Source organism: Mercenaria mercenaria, unplaced genomic scaffold, assembly GCF_021730395.1.
Source record: "Mercenaria mercenaria strain notata unplaced genomic scaffold, MADL_Memer_1 contig_152, whole genome shotgun sequence".
Lineage (NCBI taxonomy): Eukaryota > Metazoa > Mollusca > Bivalvia > Venerida > Veneridae > Mercenaria > Mercenaria mercenaria.
This window is the reverse complement of record NW_026459499.1, coordinates 45-21,168: the sequence shown is the minus strand read 5'-3', so window position 1 is coordinate 21,168 and position 21,124 is coordinate 45. Positions and strand designations below refer to the sequence as shown.

The 21,124-nt window shown below is 34.3% G+C and overlaps 1 protein-coding gene across 1 annotated transcript; it reads left to right on the top strand.

Moving 5' to 3' along the window:
- Positions 1–4,566: 4,566 nt before the first annotated feature.
- LOC128551673 (coiled-coil domain-containing protein 115-like) lies at positions 4,567–19,934 on the top strand. The gene is made up of 3 exons (XM_053532572.1): positions 4,567–4,673; positions 14,794–14,987; positions 17,244–19,934. The coding sequence occupies exons 2-3, from the start codon at positions 14,845–14,847 to the stop codon at positions 17,728–17,730; spliced, it is 630 nt and encodes a 209-aa protein (XP_053388547.1). The 5' UTR covers positions 4,567–4,673; positions 14,794–14,844; the 3' UTR covers positions 17,731–19,934.
- Positions 19,935–21,124: the final 1,190 nt, after the last annotated feature.

Here is a 21,124-nt window from a genome sequence, read left to right as displayed (position 1 = left end):
AATCGCTGGGTCTGTGAACCCCCGTTACTTAGTACTTGACTTATTTGTTGTTGTTTTATTTTTGTTTGTTTGTTTTTTGAAATATATCTTTCATTGTTTCATCATCGGAGATTAGTTTTTTATGACATACATACTAAAATCTATAATATTTTAAATCGACTAGAGCATGCAAAACAAAATGTGATATTAGTTATTTATTTACATAAATGTGAAATAATTATAAATTTACATTCAGCTCGTCTCCTAGTCAACTTGTCCCCGATTTGGTCATTTCGTCCCCCTCAGCGATTTCAAATTGGTGTTTTCGTCCCCCCTTTGAAGTGACACCGTACATTACTATCTATGTGCATGACTGAGATGAATGTGATGATAGTAATTTATTTGAATAAATGTAAGACAATTATGAATGTGTTAATCGTTAGGGCTCCCCCACACCCAGCCCTATTAAATCTACTCCCGGTAAAAGGAGGTAATCTCAGTGCAAAAAATAAGACTATGTCTTTTTTCCAGATTCCAGAATGAGTGTTACCTTTTGCATTTTCTTTACTGTTTTAAAATAGTTTTGATAAATTTTATGTATATATTTTGGTTATCAAAAGAACAGTTATACTGTTTAACAGTTACTGAAATGAAATCCATTAATATTTTACACAAACAAATATTTTTACATAGATTTTGGAATATTCCCACAGGAGTATGGCATGTCAAACGTTGCTAAATTATATATGTCTGTTATTATTATTGTATGTTTGTTATTGTTATTCAATGTCGTGTCATTCATATTCTAAAATTTGCTATTGTTATTGTATATGTTGTTATTCTTATGGTATGTTCGATATTCTTATGGTAAAAGTCATTATTGTTATTCTATGTTTTGTTATTGTTATTGTATCTTTGATATTGTTATTCAATGTCGTGTCATTCATATTCTAAGTCTTACCATTGTTATTGTATATGTCGTTATTCTTATTGTATGTTCAATATTCTTATGGTAAAAGTCATTATTGTTATTCTATATTTCGTTATTCTTATTGTATCTTTGATATTGTTATTCAATATCGTATCATTCATATTCTAAGTGTTACCATTGTTATTCTGTATGTCGTTATTCTTATTGTATGTTCGATATTCTTATTGGAAAAGACGATTTTGTTGTTGTATATTCATTATTGTTTTTGTAAGCTTGATATTCTTATTGTATGTGCGATTTCCCGCGATATAAATAGCACAGCGACGCTATACAAATACAATCACATAACATAGAATAAGAATGACACGTTTTGTAAATAGAATCGTCAGATATTGAACAACAATGATGACTTTTACCATAAGAATATCGAACATACAATAAGAATAACGACATATACAATAACAATGGTAATACTTAGAATATGAATGACACGACATTGAATAACAATATCAAAGATACAATAAGAATAACGAAATATAGAATAACAATAATGACGTCTACCGTAAGAATATCGAACATACAATAAATATAACGACATATAGAATAACAATGATAAGACTTAGAATATGAATGACATGACATTGAATAACAATATCAAAGATACAATAAGAATAACGAAATATAGAATAACAATGATGACTTTTAGAATATGAATGACAAGACATTGAATAACAATAACAAACATACAATAATAATAACATACATATATAATTTAGCAACGTTTGACATGCCATACAAGAGCATTATCCCTATTCCACTGGTTTAAGTGGCATTCCCAAAATAATGAAGAAAATGCCTGATAGTAATTTATTTACACAACTGTAAATGTCTGCGCATATATATAAACAGATGGGGAATGAGTAATTTACAATAAATTTACATGTATATACAATAAATGCATTTACAATAAATACATTTACAATAAATTACATATTAAATATTCGCGAAGGTATAGATTTACTTCATGGAAAGATAGTAACAATATACATGTATAATGAATAATAATATACTCAGTCTAATCAAATAGGCAAGTGACTGGATAACGACATGGGAACAGTAATAAACCTACACTATTGTAGTTTATTTTGTGCTAGAAGAAGTTGCATTACTTCATGTTTTTTTTTTGTTTGTTTTAAAGTGTGACACAAATACCATAATAATGTTAGAGCTGAATAGTTTAAATTTGTTTATTTTTATCTTGTTTTTTTTTTTTTTTTTTTTTTTTATTTTGTTAATATTATTGAGATTTAGAGTTCAACTCTCTCAGAGATATTTATACAGCATACATGCTTGGTGTAAAATTTCTACATGTAACAACACACACCTGATTCCGAAAACTGACCGACCGAATTCATTGCTCTCTTGCAATTCATGCTGGGCGTAATGGCCATTAAATTTCCATGTTATAGCTGTAAGCAGATAACTGATAAAAGTTGCCTGGAGAACCAAGTCGGCCCTTTAAGTCAGGGTCTTGTGCTCGATCCCCTACTTAGACATTACTGGTTTTACCCTGGCGAAACATTGTCCGTATCTAACATCGTACCGCCATTACAGTGTTTAAACATAGTAAACTGTAAATAGGGGTGAAAACTAAAAAAAAAACGGTATGTTCAACAGATACTGAGCAGTCTAAGAAGTCGCCAGATTGCACCATTTACTCTAGCTATATGCAAAATTTCCCAGGGGTCACCCCGGACCCCGTTCAGAGGAGGGGGACACCCTCTCCAAAACCCACCCCCTCCGCCGCCCCAATGCTCAGATCGTCCCTATGCCATTGATATCACGTATGTCGAAAGTATAAAAAAACCCATTTCTTTATACTTCCATTGCGTATTCTTGGGTGGTAAATATGCTTAAAATGGGTTGCGCGACGTCCGGTGCTTGTGTTGCACATCAATATATGCAAAATCGTCTTATGGTACTGAAAATGCCGTAAAAACTTGGAAACTGTTGATATCAAGCTAAAACCTTGTATTTTTTCATGCACTTGGGTTTCTTGTACATTTCAAATGAAACTGGCACAGTGTCAGAGAAAAAAGTTTTTCTTATAGGCATACAGACACTAGAAAGAAAAATGGCGCGAAAGAAAATGGTAGTCGCACAATGGCGGATACAAATAGTCCTCAGTTGTTTTGCTCTGTACAGTAGAGCTATTTTCCTTATTTTCTTTGCAATTTTTTTGCTAAAATCACATGACAGATCTATGCTTGACATGTAGGTAGCATTTTCATAATAAAATAACAACATTACAAAATTTTTCATGGAAACTTAGATCATACACCACCAGTATAATTTGGGGTCTCATTTTTTAGCTGATTTTGCAGTTTGTGTGTTTGACTGAAATTATTTTTCTTGCATCAAACATGACCCCCACTTTTCTTTTGATTTTTAGTTAGTACTGACAATATTCTTCAAGAAAATGTAGGTTACAGACATTTAAAATGGGTACTGATGTGTGCTGCGGTCATTGGAATTAGATCAGTTTTATAAAGAATAAAGAACAACAACTATTTAGTGTGTTATAACCTATAATATGATCATTCTAGGGCCTAAAGTCTGTCCCACCTATCTGGTTAACATCATTTTTAAAATTATGATATGCGTTATGATGCCCTAAAATATGTTTTTATATAGCGCAGATCCATATCTCTAGGCACTTTTTTCATTTTTCAAAAAAATTTTTTTTTTGATATCGATATGTTCAATTTTGTATTTTTCTCCATAGACCGTAATGCTAAATGACGTCGCGTCGCTTCTTGTATATAAACAATATGGCGGCGCCCTGTCATACTTTATTTAGGGGACAACTCAAAATTATCGACGTTTAAATGTATTAGAAAATAAAACTCGGGCCGAGTTCACACTGTATTGCTAAAAAGTTTATACACTTGCAGTCGCTACCTGCATGATTGCACCTTCGACACATTTTAAGCTTTCCATAAATACTAAACTGACCCCATAAATTGCTTTGAAATACACAGAACAAGTCTCTAGGAGCGAAATATTTCAAATATCCCCGGCGATTTCAGCTGCTAAACGAAGTGATAAAAACCAGGAACACGTCCGCTATCCGGAATGAAATCACCGGGGATAACTGAAATATTTCGCTCGTAGAGACTTGTACTGTGTTTTTCAAAGCAATCTATGGGGTCAGTTTAGCATTTATGGAAGGCTTTAAATGTTTCAAAGGTGCGATCATGCAGGTAGTGGCTGCAAGTGTATAAACTCCGATTTTGAAATGTTCCACAAGTTTGCCGAGTAGCTTCCCATAGCGTTACGCTCGCATAGTTCACCTTTTCAATGTAAATGATACTATGACCGGATTTTTTATCATCGATTTTTTTTTTCTTTTGACTAACATATATAAAGTATATCTGTGTGAAAAAAATTATATTAAACAAAAAATATATACTGGACCCGTGCCTGTGGAACCAGATGCTTTATTTGCTTTAAAGTGCTCTAACATCTATGCATTTTATTACAGCTGTTTTACTTACGTTGAGCTTATTTACACGTGTTTGTCGGAAAATAGCTTTAAGCTAGTGTTATATGTTTATACTTATCCGACGTTAGATAAATCTGCTTGTATCGTGTAACTAATTTAAGGCTTTTGAAGGGACAAGAAATTAACATCATATGAAACCAATTTCCGGTGAAATAAGACGCAAGATCAAGCAATTTAATTGCCTGTTTTCAACACTGTGTAAGAATTTAAATGAAATTTTCTTTCTTTTATGCTTTTCTTTTGAAATTTTATGCTTAATTTTCACAGTGCATACAGTTGAAGAAGCATTTGCTCATCACATACACAGATATGCAAGTAGTATACATTTCGTCTACAAGCGTTTTCGGTCATTAAGTCTTGCCATGTTACCCATCAGATTTTTATCTGCCTCTCCAGTCAAATCTTTCTTAGGGACGTTAAGGTTTTATTTTTCAAACCAAAAAGATTGTACTGGTTCAGTGCCTAAATCCGGACGGTGCTTAATAATTCGGACACCGTTATAAACTGCTTTACAATCGTGATTTTTTACTGGAAAGAACATGATCGAAGGATACGAACGCTTTGATGACCATTTGTCAACAACAGTGCGTGAATGTAAGTATTTTCAAAGAAAATTACCTTCAAATATCCGCACCGCTAAAAGTAAACATTGTGTGTCGCGGGGGATGACGTCATATTGCGCACGCCAATTATTTAAGGCGTGACAAGGTAATAATTTGATGAGGAAACAATTCTGCCTGTTGCAGATGACTCTTTCTTAGCTGATCAAAACTGATGTAAAAACATGTGTTAGAATTCTGCACTACTCTCAGTATTTCCTTAAGAAATTTAACTGATTTCTGTTATTTAAAATTAATTCAATGGAGAAGAAAATGCCAGCATTTGCAGACAAGAGAAGAAATTCATAAGATGAAATATGCGCGGCGTCACCATAGATCTAGTGCATAGTTGCGTCACAAATTACAGCAACAGAATCTGCATGTGGGTAAGAATAGTTGTAAACATAAATTTTCGCTAACTTCGGCTAGATTTTATCGCGTATTATATTATTGTTATACTTAGAAGTTATACATTAAATTAGAAACTAGTCCACATGATCACGTGATTAACGGGTAATAAAACTTCACGTGAACGGAGTATCTGTATAGATTATAGGACTGAATCTGACTTCTTTGCTTCAAACAAAGTTTTGTTCATTGTTATTTTTTGGCGCACTGATTCGTTGCATTTCATACCGAAATAGTGTCCGAATATTTAAGCACTCTGAAGGTCGATTTTGACAGCTTTTACTGGTCCACTTTGAATGACTTTTGTATGATGAAATTAGCAATATACGATTTTATTGTTTTGCATAGAGATTAACAAAGAACCTAAAATTATACATTTGAAATATGATAAACGTGCGGTTTCGAAATGCAATGTTATCGACGTCATAAAACCACCACAAGTGTCCGGATTTAGGCACTGGACCAGTAGGTAGAGCTATTGAACTCACCATTGTGTTGGTGTCGGCATCGGTGTCCCAAATTCAATTTGAAATTAGCAGTGGCCATGATTATGGTACCGTAATCCTAGCCTCCGATTCTAGGATTACGGAAGTTCCATATTTCTAGACACACCTATGAGGATAGGATAGGATTACGGAAGTACTTAAGAGGCATCAAATGTATGTTAGGACATGCATAAAATTAATCAGGCTGGTCACATTGCCCGATCGGGCTTTAGAAATTAGACATAAAGCTAATGTTTCTTGAAAAATAATGAAGATATTTCTTTCAAACTTGGTTTAACACAACGTGAGTATGTGCAGTGAAAGATGAAATGATTCATTACAACTTGACGCTGTCTTATGCATATTGACACCACTTTGCATAATTAAAAGATGTATAAAAACTTGATGCCATGCAGTCTGATGTGAAGACGTTTAACGCAACATGAGTTCGTGCAGTGCAGTGTAATGTGAGACGATTCATTAAAGTTTGGTGCCGTCTTATGCATAGTGAAACCATGTCGTTTGAATTGGAGCGGCGTATCAAAATTTGATGCCATGCAGCCAAATGTGAAACCGTTTAACGAAACACCAGTATGTGCATTGTAAAAGGTTAATAAGACTATCAGTTAATAGGTTTGACCATATATATATTGATTCTGGATCAGTTTTACATTACGTTCCTTCTGTTGCCTTAACGTATGTTAGGATTTCACCTGGCAGCTAGGTATAACATAGGGCTAAGAGTGAGGTTAGGTGCACTATATACCGCTTTAAACTCCCCAGTGGTGGTTTTGCCACTGACCGTTCCAAGGCGGTGCCCAACTGTGTTCCTGTATTTGTTTGTTTTGTCCTTGTATGTTTATTTTGTTTGTATGTGTGGTGTGTGAGTGTTATTCGTGTGTGCCTTTGGGGAGGCTGTGTTTTTGGAACGTGGTTTTCCCTGTTGGATATTCTCCCTTGGTTTTACATAAAAATATATTGAAATTTATCCTAAAACCGACCTTGTGGTAAAAATCTAACATTTAATTTTAAACATTTCCTGCGAGTTATCTGAATATTTAAGGGGAAATTATTTCGTGAATCATTTTCCTTCTCAGTCAAAGCTTTGTAAGAAGTATGCTTCATGAAACGGACTCAGTAAAAGAAAAAATAATGATAAAATTGAGTTACTTTTTAATCCTATGAAATTTATGTTTACATGTTTATGCTTTTAGACAGTGTATCAAACTTATATGTACTTCTCAAGTTTTGTTTGTTTGTTGTTTTTTTCGGGGTCGGGTTGGGGTGTGTGTGTGGGGGGGGGTTGGGGGTGAGTTGTTTGATTGTTTTTGGTTTAACGCCGTTAATGTAACGACAGGCAGTTAACCTAACCGGTGTTCTAGGATTCTGTACCAGTACACACCTGTTCTCAGCAGGTAACTGCCAACTTCCCTACATGAATCCAAAGACCTGTTATGTATATTATAGGTCTTTGATGAATCTGAGGACAAATGATGTGAGACACAATGTCTTTTATCAAATCGTCACGGAGAACAAAGCCAAGCCCAGGCATCGGACTCGCGACCCCAAGATCCATACATCTGCGCTCACCCTAATTGAGCTAAGCGAGCAGGTTAGAGGTGGAGAGTGGGAGGAGTGTGGCGGCGGAAAATCTTAAGCCTTTTTACATCGACTATTCGAAGAATAAGTAGAGCTATCCTACTCACCAAGGCGTCGGTGTCGGCGTCACACCCTGGTTAAGTTTTTCGTACCAGTCCACATTTTGACAAAGTCTTTTGAGATAAAGCTTTGAAACTTTCAACACCTTTTTACCATCACCATGTCCAGTTATAGGCAAGAGTACATAACTCTGTCAAGCATTTTGACTGAATTATGGCCCCTTTTGACTTAGAAATCTTGGTTAAGTTTTTCGTACCAGTTCATATTTTGGCAAAGTCTTTTGAGATAAAGCTTTGAAACTTTCAACATTTGTTTACCATCACCATGTCCAGTTGTAGGCAAGAGTACATAACTCCATCAAGCATTTTGGTTGAATTATTGCCCCTTTTTTACTTAGAAATCTTGGTTAAGTTTTAGTACCAGTCTACATTTTGACAAAGTCTTTTGAGATAAAGCTTTGAAACTTTCAACACTTGTTTACCATCACCATGTCCAGTTGTAGGCAAGAGTACATAACTCCATCAAGCATTTTGGTTGAATTATGGCCCCTTCTGACTTAGAAATCTTGGTTAAGTTTTTCGTACCAGTTTATATTTTGTGTAAAGTGTTTGACATATGGCTTTGAAACTTTTATATCTTGTTCAGTATTATAGTCTCTATCAATAGGCAAGAGTACATAACTCTGTCATCTTTTTTGGCTGAATTATGGCCCTTTTTGAACTTGGAAATTGGTTCTGTTTTCGTATATGTCCATGTTTTGTCAAGACTATTTGACATATGGCTTTTAAACTTTAAACCCTTGTTTATCATTATGATTTCCATCTGTAGGCAAGAGTACATAACTCTTGACAACTATTTCGGCTGAATTATGGCCCTTTTTGGACTTTGAAATTTTTGTCAAAATATTTGAACTGTGGCTTTGAACTGTTAACACTAGTATATCAACATGATTTCCATCTGTAGGCAAGTGTACATAACTCTGTCAACTATTTTGACTGAATTATGACCCTTTTTGGACTTGGAAATTAGTTAAACTTTTCATACAAGTCCATGTTTTGCCTAACATATAACTTAATTACATATTTGCCATCATGGTCACACATTGCCACTTAGTGCAAGACTAATCGAAATCCACAAATACAGGAACATTTTTTGTTTAATCCATTTTTTTCTTTTGTCTGAAAATCTATGGAAATATTTTGACCCCATTCTTCAATCAGTTCTTCGAATAGTCGAGCGCGCTGTCATCCGACAGCTCTTGTTTAAACAGTCCTTCATTTAAGTTGGACTGTCAGTTTCCTTGATCTCATACTAGTATTAGCTTTGTATCCACAAGTATCTGCTACGTTCGCTCGGATCACCTAACAGGTAGTATGAAATCCAGGAAACTGACTTTCCAACTTAAATGAAATATTGTTAAAAAAACAAAAAATGATCCTGTCGAACCAAAACAACAACAAAAAAGCATACTTCTGATAAAGCTTAACCTAAGAAAAAAGATGTTTCACGAAAGTAAGGTCCCTTTTAATATTCAGATATATCGCTGTAACTGTTTAAAATTAAATGTAAGAATAGTAATATAAAGTTAGTTTTAGGACAAATTTCAAGATGTTTTTTATGTAAAACTGATCCATAATCTATATTTATAACAGGTCAAACTTGGGTTTTGTTAAACAGTTTCACATTTGGCTGCAAGGCATCAAATTTTGATACGCCGCTCCAAATCACACGACATGGTTTCAGTATGCATAAGACGGCACCAAACTTTAATGAATCGTTTCACTTTACACTGCACGAACTCATGTTGCGTTAAACGTCTTCACACTGGACTGCATGGCATCAAGTTTTAATACACCACTCTCAATTACACAAAGCGGTGTCAATATGCATTAAACAGCGTCAAGTTGTAATGAATCATTTCATCTTACACTGCACGTACTCATGTTGCGTTAAACGTCTTCACACTGGACTGCATGGCATCAAGTTTTAATACACCGCTCTCAGTTACACAAAGCGGTGTCAGTATGCATTAAACAGCGTCAAGTTTAAATAGATGGAATGAAGTTTTGTATTAAATCGTTTCAAAATACAATGCGTTCAATGCAAATGTATTGGACGGGATGGAGTTTTAGACTAGACGGCATTGAAATGCACTGCACTGACTGACTTGTTTATGAATGGATTGTATATTTACTAATTTTGCCAGTAACCGCCGCCCATAGGTGTGTCCAGGAATACGGAACTTCCGTAATCCTAGAATCAGATGCTAGGAATACGGTACCGTAATCGTAGCCACTGCCTTTGAAATCTGTTAAGTTTTTAAAATTAATTTTTATATGAAAGCTGGTATCTCAGTAACCACTAATGTCATTAGTAATGGGAATGGATTGAAACTTCACACACTTATTTACTGTGATAAACTGATTTACAATGCACAGGGTACCATAACTCTGTTTTGAATTTTTACAAAATTATGCCCCGTTTTCAACTTGGAAATATTTGGGTCAAGTTTTATATGTAAGCTGGTCTCTCAGTACCCACTAATGTGAATGGATTGAAACTTCACACACTTCTTCTCTGTGATATTCTGACGTGCAATGCACAGGTTCCATAACTCTACTTTGCATTTTTACAAAATTATGCCCCTTTTTCGAGTTTTTGGTTAAGTTTTTGTATGTAAGCTGGTATCTCAATACCCACTAATGGGAATGGATTGAATCTTCACACAATTGTCCATTGTCATGAGGCAGAGCTGATATTCATTTTACAGGTTCCATAACCATGTTTTGCAATTTTACAAAATTATGCCCCTTTTTCGACTTTAATATTCATTCCATTGACAAGGCTGTTGAACAGTTAAGCGTTGCTGTCCTCCGACAGCTCTTGCTCAAGGCAGTGGCTAGAGAACTGGAATTGTTTCCCTAGACAGCAAACTTATTTATCTGGAACTGGTTCTCTAGGCAATATACCGTGCATAGGGTAGGGAACGGGAATTTTATTTCTTTGCATAAAGCTGCTGGAATTCACTTTGTTTCTTTTGGTAAGTATCATGTATATTATTATCTTAATTATTTTTACCATGCCCTTGCATTTATATGCATTTACTGTGTACTGCCACATACTGTGCAGGGGTGGCAAATTCAATTGTCCTTATTGCCCAGGTTGTCCCAAAGCTTGTATGGACAAGTGAAATTTGACCAGAATTTACTATAGAAAATTTTACTATATATTTACGGACAAGTAAAAAATAGCAAATGACAAAGACGGACAAGCAAGTCAAAATCAGATTTCGCCGCCTCTGCCATGTCCGCTATATTGAAATCACAGGTGCTAGACACATAATAAAAAAAATTAAAATATTTTAATACGTATATATATATATACATATATGGGCCTATTATATATATACATATATAGGCCTAGTAAGTAAAATATTTGAATGTGTCTAGCACCTGTGATTAAAATGATATAAACTAGTATGAACGAATGCGTGAAAACTACTTTGCCGTCTTTAAATGTTATTTGCTTTAAACATGAATTATGTTTAAATTATTTTAATGTAAAATTGTACTGTTTTGTATATTCATCTGATTCATTAGATGTTTAAGGATGTACAAAATAATTTAATTGCCAATAAATCTTCTAGCGATTTTCTTTGATCACTTTATAAATACTGGTTTGTAATATAAATACTGGTTTGTAACACCTTGGCATTTCATGTACATTAGTTTTTCCTATATTGGATTAAAGTTTGCAAAATATTAATGATTAGTAAATTAGAAAAAGACATGTGATCAATGCTAATAACAGAAATCACTTAACATGCTTAATTTGTTTAAATTGTTTCTTTTAATGTATTGTACCTTTTAAGTTTAAAGTTCAAGTTTATTTCGGCTTGACCCAAATTCCGCATTTAAAATTGGTACTACGATAAGTTTATATAATTCCAATATGGCAGACAGTATGTGGTGAGTAAACTTTTGGAGACACAGTAAACGCAGAAAATTGCAAGAGCATGTCTTGCTGATATATGGTAAACTTAAGTAAGATAATAGCATGCATGATACTTACCAAAAGAAACAGTGAATTTTGGCAGCTTTATACATAGAAATACATAGTTCTAGTAAAATTCTGGTTCCCTAACCTATGCATGGTACTTTGGCTAGAGAACAGGTTCCGGATGAATAAGTTCGCTGTCTAGGGAACCGATTCCCGTTCTCTAGCCACTGCTTTTATGCAATGGTAAAAAAAGTGATGAAATACCTGGTTATTGTAGAGACATCAATGCTATTTATAGATTCAAATTATCTACATGCCACTAGCTAAACATTTGTACAAGGACACTGGAGCTTTGCGGCACCTGCCGCCCTAGCATTTTGAGGAGTGGAAAAATGCCAAACTCTAAATTTTTAGCTCGACTATTTGAAGAAAAGGGGAGCAATCCTACTTGCCCCGGCGTGAGCGTTAGCATCACACAAATGTTAAAGTTTGCGTACCACCCCAAATATTTTCAAAGTCCATTGAGATATTGCTTTCATATTTTGCATACTTGTTAACCATCATGACCTCAGTCTGTAAAAAGGAGGAGGCAACTCTATCAAGCATTTTGACTGAATTATGGCCCCTTTACAACTTAGAATATGCTTATTTTAATGTTAAAGTTTTACTCATAGCTTATAATACTATCAAGCACCGAGAATAGTCGAGCACGCTGTCAACTGACAGCTCTTGTTTGAAAAAGCTAGAAAATATAATTGAGAATAAAAACAATGGTCTTCCCTTGCCAATGGTCATTTTATCATGAATTTAAGTGCATCGGCACTGATACATGTATGTACACGCACAGAATCTATGACACCTGGCTATAGTAAAATGCCATAAGGATTGGATTACACCTGTAAGTCAGGGTCTTGTGCTCGATCCCCTACTTAGACATTACTGGTTCTTCCCTGGCAAGAAGTTTTCGTATCTAACATCTTACCACCATTACAGTGTTTAAACGCAATAAACTGAAAATAGGGGTGAAAACAGCTACTGAGCAGTCCAAGAAGTCGCCAGATTGCACCGTTTACTCTAGCTATATGCAAAAGTTTCCTGGGGCCACCCCAGACCCCGTAAATGAGAGACCCCTGCCCCCCGATTCTATATGCACATTAATCTCAAGTGACAGGCAAAATCAAGTCATAAAATTTAGAATAATGATTTTTAGCTCACCTGAGCAATTCTCAGGTGAGTTTTTCAGATCGCTCGATGTCTGGCATCTGTCGTCTGTCTGTCTGTCAACATTTAGCTTGTGTATGCGATAGAGGCTGTATTTTTTAACTGATCTTCATGAAATTTGGTCAAAATGATTACTTTGGTGAAATCTAGGCCGAGTTTGAAAATGGGTCATCTGGGGTCAAAAACTAGGTCACTAGGTCAAATCAGAGAAAACCTTGTGTATGCGATAGAGGCTGTATTTTTCAATTAATCTTCATGAGTTTTAGTCAGAATGATTACCTTGATAAAATCTAGGCTGAGTTCGAAAATGGGTCATCTGGGGTCAAAAACTAGGTCACTAGGTCAAAACAAAGAAAAACCTTGTGTATGTGATAGAGGCTGTATTTTTAGCTCACCTGTCACAAAGTGACAAGGTGAGCTATTGTGACCGCTTGATGTATGGAATGATCCTTGGGTGGCCCCCTTTCAAAATTTTTCAAAGAATTGAATTCCATGCAGAACTCTGGTTGCCATGGCAACCGATAGGAAAAACTTTAAAAATCTTCTTCTTAAAAACCAGAAGCCCTAGAGCTTAGATATTTGGTGTGAAGCATTGCCTAGTGGACCTCTACCAATTTTGTTCAAATAATGACCCCAGGGTCAAAATTGACCCCGCCCCAGGGGTCACTTGATTTTACATAGGAAAATCTTCAAAAATATTCTAAAAATAAACCAGAAGGCCAATAGCTTAGATATTTCACATGTAGCATGGCCTAGTGGACCTCTACAAAATCTATTCAAATCGTGACCCCCAGGATCAAAATTGACCCCGCCCCAGGGGTCGCTTGATTTTACATAGGAAAATCTTTAAAAAATTTCTTAAAATAAAACAGAAGGCCTAGATCTTAGATATTTGACATGTAGCATTGCCTAGTAGACTTCTACAAAATTTGTTCAAATCATGACCCCGGGGGTCAAATTGATCCCGCCCCATGGGGTTACTTGATTGTACATAGAAAAATCTTCAAAATTTTCTAAAAATAAACCATAAGGCCTAGAGCTTAGATATTTGACTTGTAGCATTGCCTAGTAGACCTCTACAAAATTTGTTCAAATAGTGACCCCTGGGGTCAAAATTGACCCCGCACCAGGGGTCACTTAATTTTACATAGGAAAATCTTCAAAATTTTCTAAAAATAAACCAGAAGGCCTAGATCTTAGATATTTGACATGTAGCATTGCCTAGTAGACTTCTACAAAATTTGTTCAAATCATGCCCCCCGGGGTCAAATTGACCCCGCCCCATGGGGTTACTCGATTGTACATAGAAAAATCTTCTAAAAATAAACCAGAGGGCTAGAGCTTAGATATTTGACTTGCAGCATTGCCTAGTAGACTTCTACAAAATTTGTTCAAATCATGACCCCCGGGGTCAAATTGACCCCGCCCCATGGGGTTACTTGATTGTACATAGAAAAATCTTCGAAGTTTTCTAAAAATAAACCAGAAGGCCTAGATCTTAGATATTTGACATGTAGCATTGCTTAGTGGACCTCTACAAAATTTGTTTAAATCTTGATCCCCCCCCCCCCCCCCCCCCCCCCCAGGGTCAAATTGACCCAGCTCAAGGGGTTACTTGATTGTACATAGAGAAATGTTCATAAATTTGCTAAAAATAAACCAGAAGGCCCAGATCTTAGATATTTGATATGTAACATTGCCTAGTAGACTTCTACAAACTTTGTTCAAATCATGATCCCCGGGGTAAAATTGGCCCCGCCCCAGGGGTTACTTGATTGTACATCTGACAATCTTCCAAAAAAATTCTAAAAATCATCAGTTTGACATTTGAAACATGTAGCTCATATTACTCAGGTGAGCGATCCAGGGTCATCATGACCCTCTTGTTTATATTTTTATATTCAGTGATCAGTTTGTAATGAAATGTTGTCTTTTATTTATTTATAGGAATTTAATTTCATCTACTTCATTCACCAGTCTTGATATCAAAGCACTGTCATGGAAGCAACAAAAGATGTTGTTTGTGAGAAGCTAGACCAAGTGTTGTTGGATTTTTTTGAAACTTTGTCACAACTATATCTTGAGCAGGCAAAGCTGGACCAGTCAATGAAATCTGGATACCTAAATATGTCTAGAGCAAGGTAAAATGTGCTTAAAAATAATGGTTAATTGTAAATTTTTAATTATGTTTGTATTTTTGAGTAAATATTCATGCTGTTGTGCCTGCTGTTTTTAGCTCATCTGATTTTTTGAAAAAAAATGATGAGTTATTGTCATCACTTGAGCGGTTGTCGGCGTCGGCGTCGGCGTCGGTGTCGGTGTCGGCGTCGGCGTCTGCGTCGGCGTTGCCTGGTTAAGTTTTATGTTTAGGTCAGCTTTTCTCCTAAACTATCAAAGCTATTGCTTTGAAACTTGGAATACTTGTTCACCATCATAAGCTGACCCTGTATAGCAAGAAACATAACTCCATCTTGATTTTTGCAAGATTTATGGCCCCTTTTGTACTTAGAAAATATCAGATTTCTTGGTTAAGTTTTATGTTTAGGTCAACTTTTCTCCTAAACTATCGAAGCTATTGCTTTGAAACTTGGAATACTTGTTCACCATCATAAGCAGACCCTGTACATCAAGAAACATAACTCCATCTTGCTTTTTGCAAGAATTATTGCCCCTTTTGGACTTACAAAATCAGTTTTCTTGGTTAAGTTTTATGTTTAGGTCAGCTTTTCTCCTAAACTGGGAAAGCTATTGCTTTAAAACTTGCAACACTTGTTCACCATCATAAGTTGACCCTGTACAGCAAGAGACATAACTCCATCCTGCTTTTTGCAAGATTTATGGCCCTTTTTGGACTTAGAAAATATCAGATTTCTTGGTTAAGTTTTATGTTTAGGTCAACTTTTTCTCTTAAACTATCAAAGCTATTGCTTTGAAACTTGCAACACTTGTTCACCATCATAAGCTGACCCTGTACAGCAAGCAACATAACTCCATCCTGCTTTTTGCAATAATTATTGCCCCTTTTGGACTTAGAAAATCATTTTCTTGGTTGAGTATTATGTTTAAGTCAACTTTTCTCATAAACTATCAAAGCTATTGCTTTAAAACTTGCAACAGTTTTTCACCATCATAAGTGGACACTGAACATCAAGAAACATAACTCTATCCTGCTTTTTGCAAGAATGATGGCCCTTTTTAGACTTAGAAAATCATGGGTAGGACAATATTTCTATTACACAAAAAAAAATCAGATGAGCGTCAGCACCCGCAAGGCGGTGCTCTTGTTCTTCTTTGAAATTTGTTCTTAGGGTCGTTCTGTACGTTTGGATCGAAATTATTTCTATAATGTATAATTTGATTAAACTCTGAATTTTCAAAACTTAAGAATATACCTAGAAACTTCAGCAAATAAAACAGATAGGGTCATGTTTTTGATTTTTTGCTGGACTGATTTGAAAAATAGGAACCTCACACAATACTATGGGGAAATCATAATTTTCATAATATTTTCGGGTATAGAAAGTTTTCTACTACGTAGATTTTGATGAAACTTATTGCAGTTTTAAATAAAGACATTACCTATAAAAATTGATGAAATAAAATGAATAGGTCTGTGTGCTTATTTTTGAGATATTTGACAATGATTAAAGTAAACCAGACATTTCATGCTAATTTTAAGGCATGATATGTTTTAATATCATATTTTGACTTTAGAAATATAGCAACAGAGCTGTTGTAATAAATTTACTCACAAGTTGCCATTATTTCATAAAATGATTTTCATATCAGTATGCTGAATCTAGTCTTTATTCTACGTTTTCCGGGAAAATGTTGTTACGCCGTCACTTCTGGTTTTTCCAACGTGCAGAGCTATCTTAAAGTCTGGTTATACTATCAGATGCAGACAGTAACTGTTGCATGGTTTTAAGTAAAACTATGTTTTATCCTTTCATATTTTTTCACCATTTATACCAGAGTGGGTGTGGGGGAGTACATAATGACCAGTCTGCTAAAACTGTCAAAATTATAATATTTTAAATGATGTGTAACATTCAGGACCAATACTCATTATGTCAAAGGTCAATGTCACACTTGTTGTCCTTTGTTACTTACAGAGATCCCATATTTGTGTTTTTGAATTACATAGCCTGGTTATTTTATTGAAACAATTCTAGTCTCTCATAGCTTGACATCCTTTTACTGTTCTTAACAAAGAAGTTACAGAGTAAAAAACTGTTTGACAGAACAGAAAATGTGTTAGTTTCTTTTAGGCTTAAAATTATTTCCCATTCTTGAATTGATGGGTAATTCTTATGACTGCCACCACTTACTAGATAATTAGATTTTATTTTATGCTTGGTATATGTTTAGTGAATCATTTACATTTTTCTTTACAGATACAACATGGGTATAAAATCAGTTGGTATATCTCAGTGTAATGAAAATACAATGACAGCCTCTCTCAAGGTTCAAGTAACTGAAGAAAAACAGTTGATTGCTGCAGAAGGGGTTGAAAGTGAACTTGAAACTGAATTAGCTGACCTTGACCTCAAAAGCTCAGAAGAGAGCTCAGGGTCTACAGTTAGACGAAGAAATGTTAAAAGGTCTTCAGTGGAGGATGAAATTGAGCATATTGAGGATGTGACACTAGACAGTGATAAGGAGAAAGAAATTTGTAAAAATGTAAAGAAAAATGGTGTTGCAAAGACAGTGGATCCACTAAAATGGTTTGGCATTCTGGTTCCACAATCTCTGAGACAGAGCCAGAGTGACTTTAAAACTGCTGCTCAAACAGCTTTGAACATTGCTACATTAAAAGTGAAACTGTCATCTTTGCAAGAGGAATACAGCATTCTTCTTAAAACTAAAGAAACTTTACAGTGATTCATATATTTTACAGTAATTTATATACTTGACAGTAATTTATATACTTTACTTAATTTCTATACTTTACAGTAATTTGTAAACTTTACAGTAATTTATTAACTTTACAGTAATTTATATTCAGGTTTAATTCTTAAGTTTCAAAATGCAGAATGCTTAAATTTTATTCATGTCCAGAAATGAGACCGTGTTTTGAAGAGTATTGCCCGTTGATTATTAAGCCAGATCGGTTAAATTTGATTGTTTCCCTTTACACCATCTTAACGCGAGTATCGACTTTTGTTAATCTCTCTTATCTTGATAATCTTGACCTTACACTGGTTTTGTTAATTAGGGGTATTGCGACAAAATTGTGAAACTTTTTACACAAGCGGAGTTTATACCTTGCCCGAGGCAATTTGCAGTGTATTCCTCAAATTGGTGATTTTGAATGATAATCGGGTTTTTGTTTCAAAATTGAGAGCCGGGAAGGATATTCCCATTTTAGATATGTATTTAAACTTTTGGTTATATCTTTTAAGGGCAAAATATATGTGAATCATAAATTAAAAGTTAATTAATCAAAAAATAATTTTTGAAATTTAAATATTTTTATTCAAACATGTAATTTAAAATAACAGTTTTAACCAAATTTGACAAAGACGGAATTAGATCAACGTACATGTTTATTACCTGATATACATAACATTCTTATTTCTTCAAATTGGTGATTTTGAATGATAATCTGGAATTTGTTTAGAAATTAAGTTTTAAAGCTTTCTTAAGAAATATAGCATTTATTTCCAGATATCTATAAAAGTATTTTTTCTTGTTGTCGAACGATCTGGAGGATAGTCCCTTTAATTTTTGAAATATTTTTATGAGGGCGAAATATATGTGTATTTCGGGTCTCCTTGAAAATGTGTCTTTTCAATTTGATTTTTTTTTAAATATTACGGATCCGTGGCCTATAAATGCATTTTACTTTACAATAATGTGAATTTGGATTTTGAACTGTAAGATAAATTATCAAAATTTATAACTCCATATCCATAATTTAGATTTTAACTTTAAAGCGTTTATGCAAGAGCCGTAATAATTGTCCCTTTAGGCCGCGGGGGATGTCAGACAAACAGACACTAATCCAATTAGTAACGGTAATAAACAGAAATATGTCAGCATTCGGTTAACTTATTGTCAAACACGTTATTTGACTTTATCATACATATATAATCATTCAAAAAGATAAGATAAGAAATTTTTAACAAAAATATTATAATACTTACAAACAAGAAACATGAAATTTACACCCGACCCAATGGACTTGTTATATTTACATGTACAATATTCAAGTTTAAATATGAACATGTAGTTCTATATGTTAATCAACTTTATGTTAATACGTTTTAATGCAATAAATAATTCTAGTTGTGAAAATGGTATTAAATGAATTAAAAAATGGAATATTTTTATTTAAACACGTAATTTGAAATAACTTTATTTTTATTTAATCTGGCAAAGTAATGACATTAAACACGGAATTAGATTGATACACATGTCTATCTAATTCAGTTTATCCGGTGTCATCAGTACACGTGTACTGTGACGGGCAAAATTTTCCAAATTAGTAAAATCAGTGATATTCAAACGTTTAGGGAAGCAAGAAGACATAAAAGTTATTTAAAAATAAACTCATTGAAAGAAAGATTAACTTTTCTAGTTTACTTCAATAACTTAATAAATGTTGTGAGATGATTATAAATATAAGAATAAATCATTCTAAAAGACCATGTAAAGCTTAAAATCTGTCATTTCCTACAGAAATCAATGGGACTCGGGATCAAAATTAGTTACTTATTTCAAACGCTTCGGGAAGCAAGAAGATCATATTTTATTTCATTAAAAATTATATTGAAAGAAAGTGCAAATATTGCAGATTACTTCAATAACTTAATAAATATTGTCAGATGATGCTTTTGATGTCATTTGATGTGTTAAAGTTTTTCTCCTTCTATATTTCAATAGGCGTAAATTGACCGATAATGGCTAATCGATACACCCGATAACCTGTTTTCAAGGGAGACAATTTCGCCAATAAGCCAGCAAATTGGCTTAGATTTCTTGGTATGCTTAGACTGCGCATAGACCTCTAAGAAATGTTATTTCTATGTCTTGGTTATGAAATTTAAATGTTGAAATAAGGTTAAAGAATATTAATATTAAACGGATGAAATTGGTTATACCTCATTTTCATATCTACCGCTGTACTTAGTGTGATTTTATTTGGTCTTCTAGTCCATGTAACAGTATAATGACTGGTGATATTGATAGTCCATGTAACAGTATAATGACTGGTGATACTGATAGTCCATGTAACAGTATAATGACTGGTGATACTGATAGTCCATGTAACAGTATAATGACTGGTGATATTGAATATTGTCCATTGTTTGAATTTTATGAGTAAGGTCCTAATATAATTGGTAGACAAAAATACTAATCGCAAATTTTGTAAAACATGACTGTTTTACAAATTCCGAAAAAAAAAATTGGTTTTAACCCTGCATGAATGAAGGGTTCAGGTTGAGATTCAGTGTAGTGATGGTACTGTGTCTGGCATCCAGTATTAGATTTTTAAATCTAACAATTTCTTTTCATAAACCACATGATGGATCTCCATGGTGACCAGTTTGTCTGAAGCATCCTTGCAATTCTTTCAAAAGGTTCCACTTGACCCATTTTAGGGATGCCAGAGCAAAGAAGATAATTTAAAAAAAAAAACTTCTCAAGAATCACTGGATAGAAAATTACCAAGTTTAATCAAATTATTCTACTTCAGTCAGGGTTCTGATCACAATGTTGAGGGGTGTCTGTCCTGTGGTTCAAGTCTGCAGCACTATCCTCGCAAAACAGATGCAGAATTTAGTCATAATTCAATGAACGCCAACATGATTTACTTGTGGTCACAAACCTTTATGTTAACACATGGCGGTAGTCTTCATTTAAGGCCCAAAGGAGCTACTTCATGTTTCATCATGAATTTGAACCGATATTACCGCAAAGCCGAATTTTTCGCGAGGGTTTGATATTGGCAAGACCATACATGTAGCGAAAATTAATCCTCGCGTAAATACATGTTTTCGCCACTGGAATAATTCAAGCTTAAGTATGGTACTGTTTAAAAAATTACAATTTCTCGAATATTTGATCTTGAAAACATACTCAAAATTTTAAACTCGCAAACTTTTGACCCAGCAAAATGTGCTTTTACAGTAGGTTCTGTTGAGACAGCAACAATAACAAAGGTAATTTTCAGTTAGCACACATTTTATTTTATGACTATGGCAAAATCACAAAACACAAAGTTTATGCAAGCAAATAAAGGATTTAAAGTTCCAACTTGACACAAAAAAGT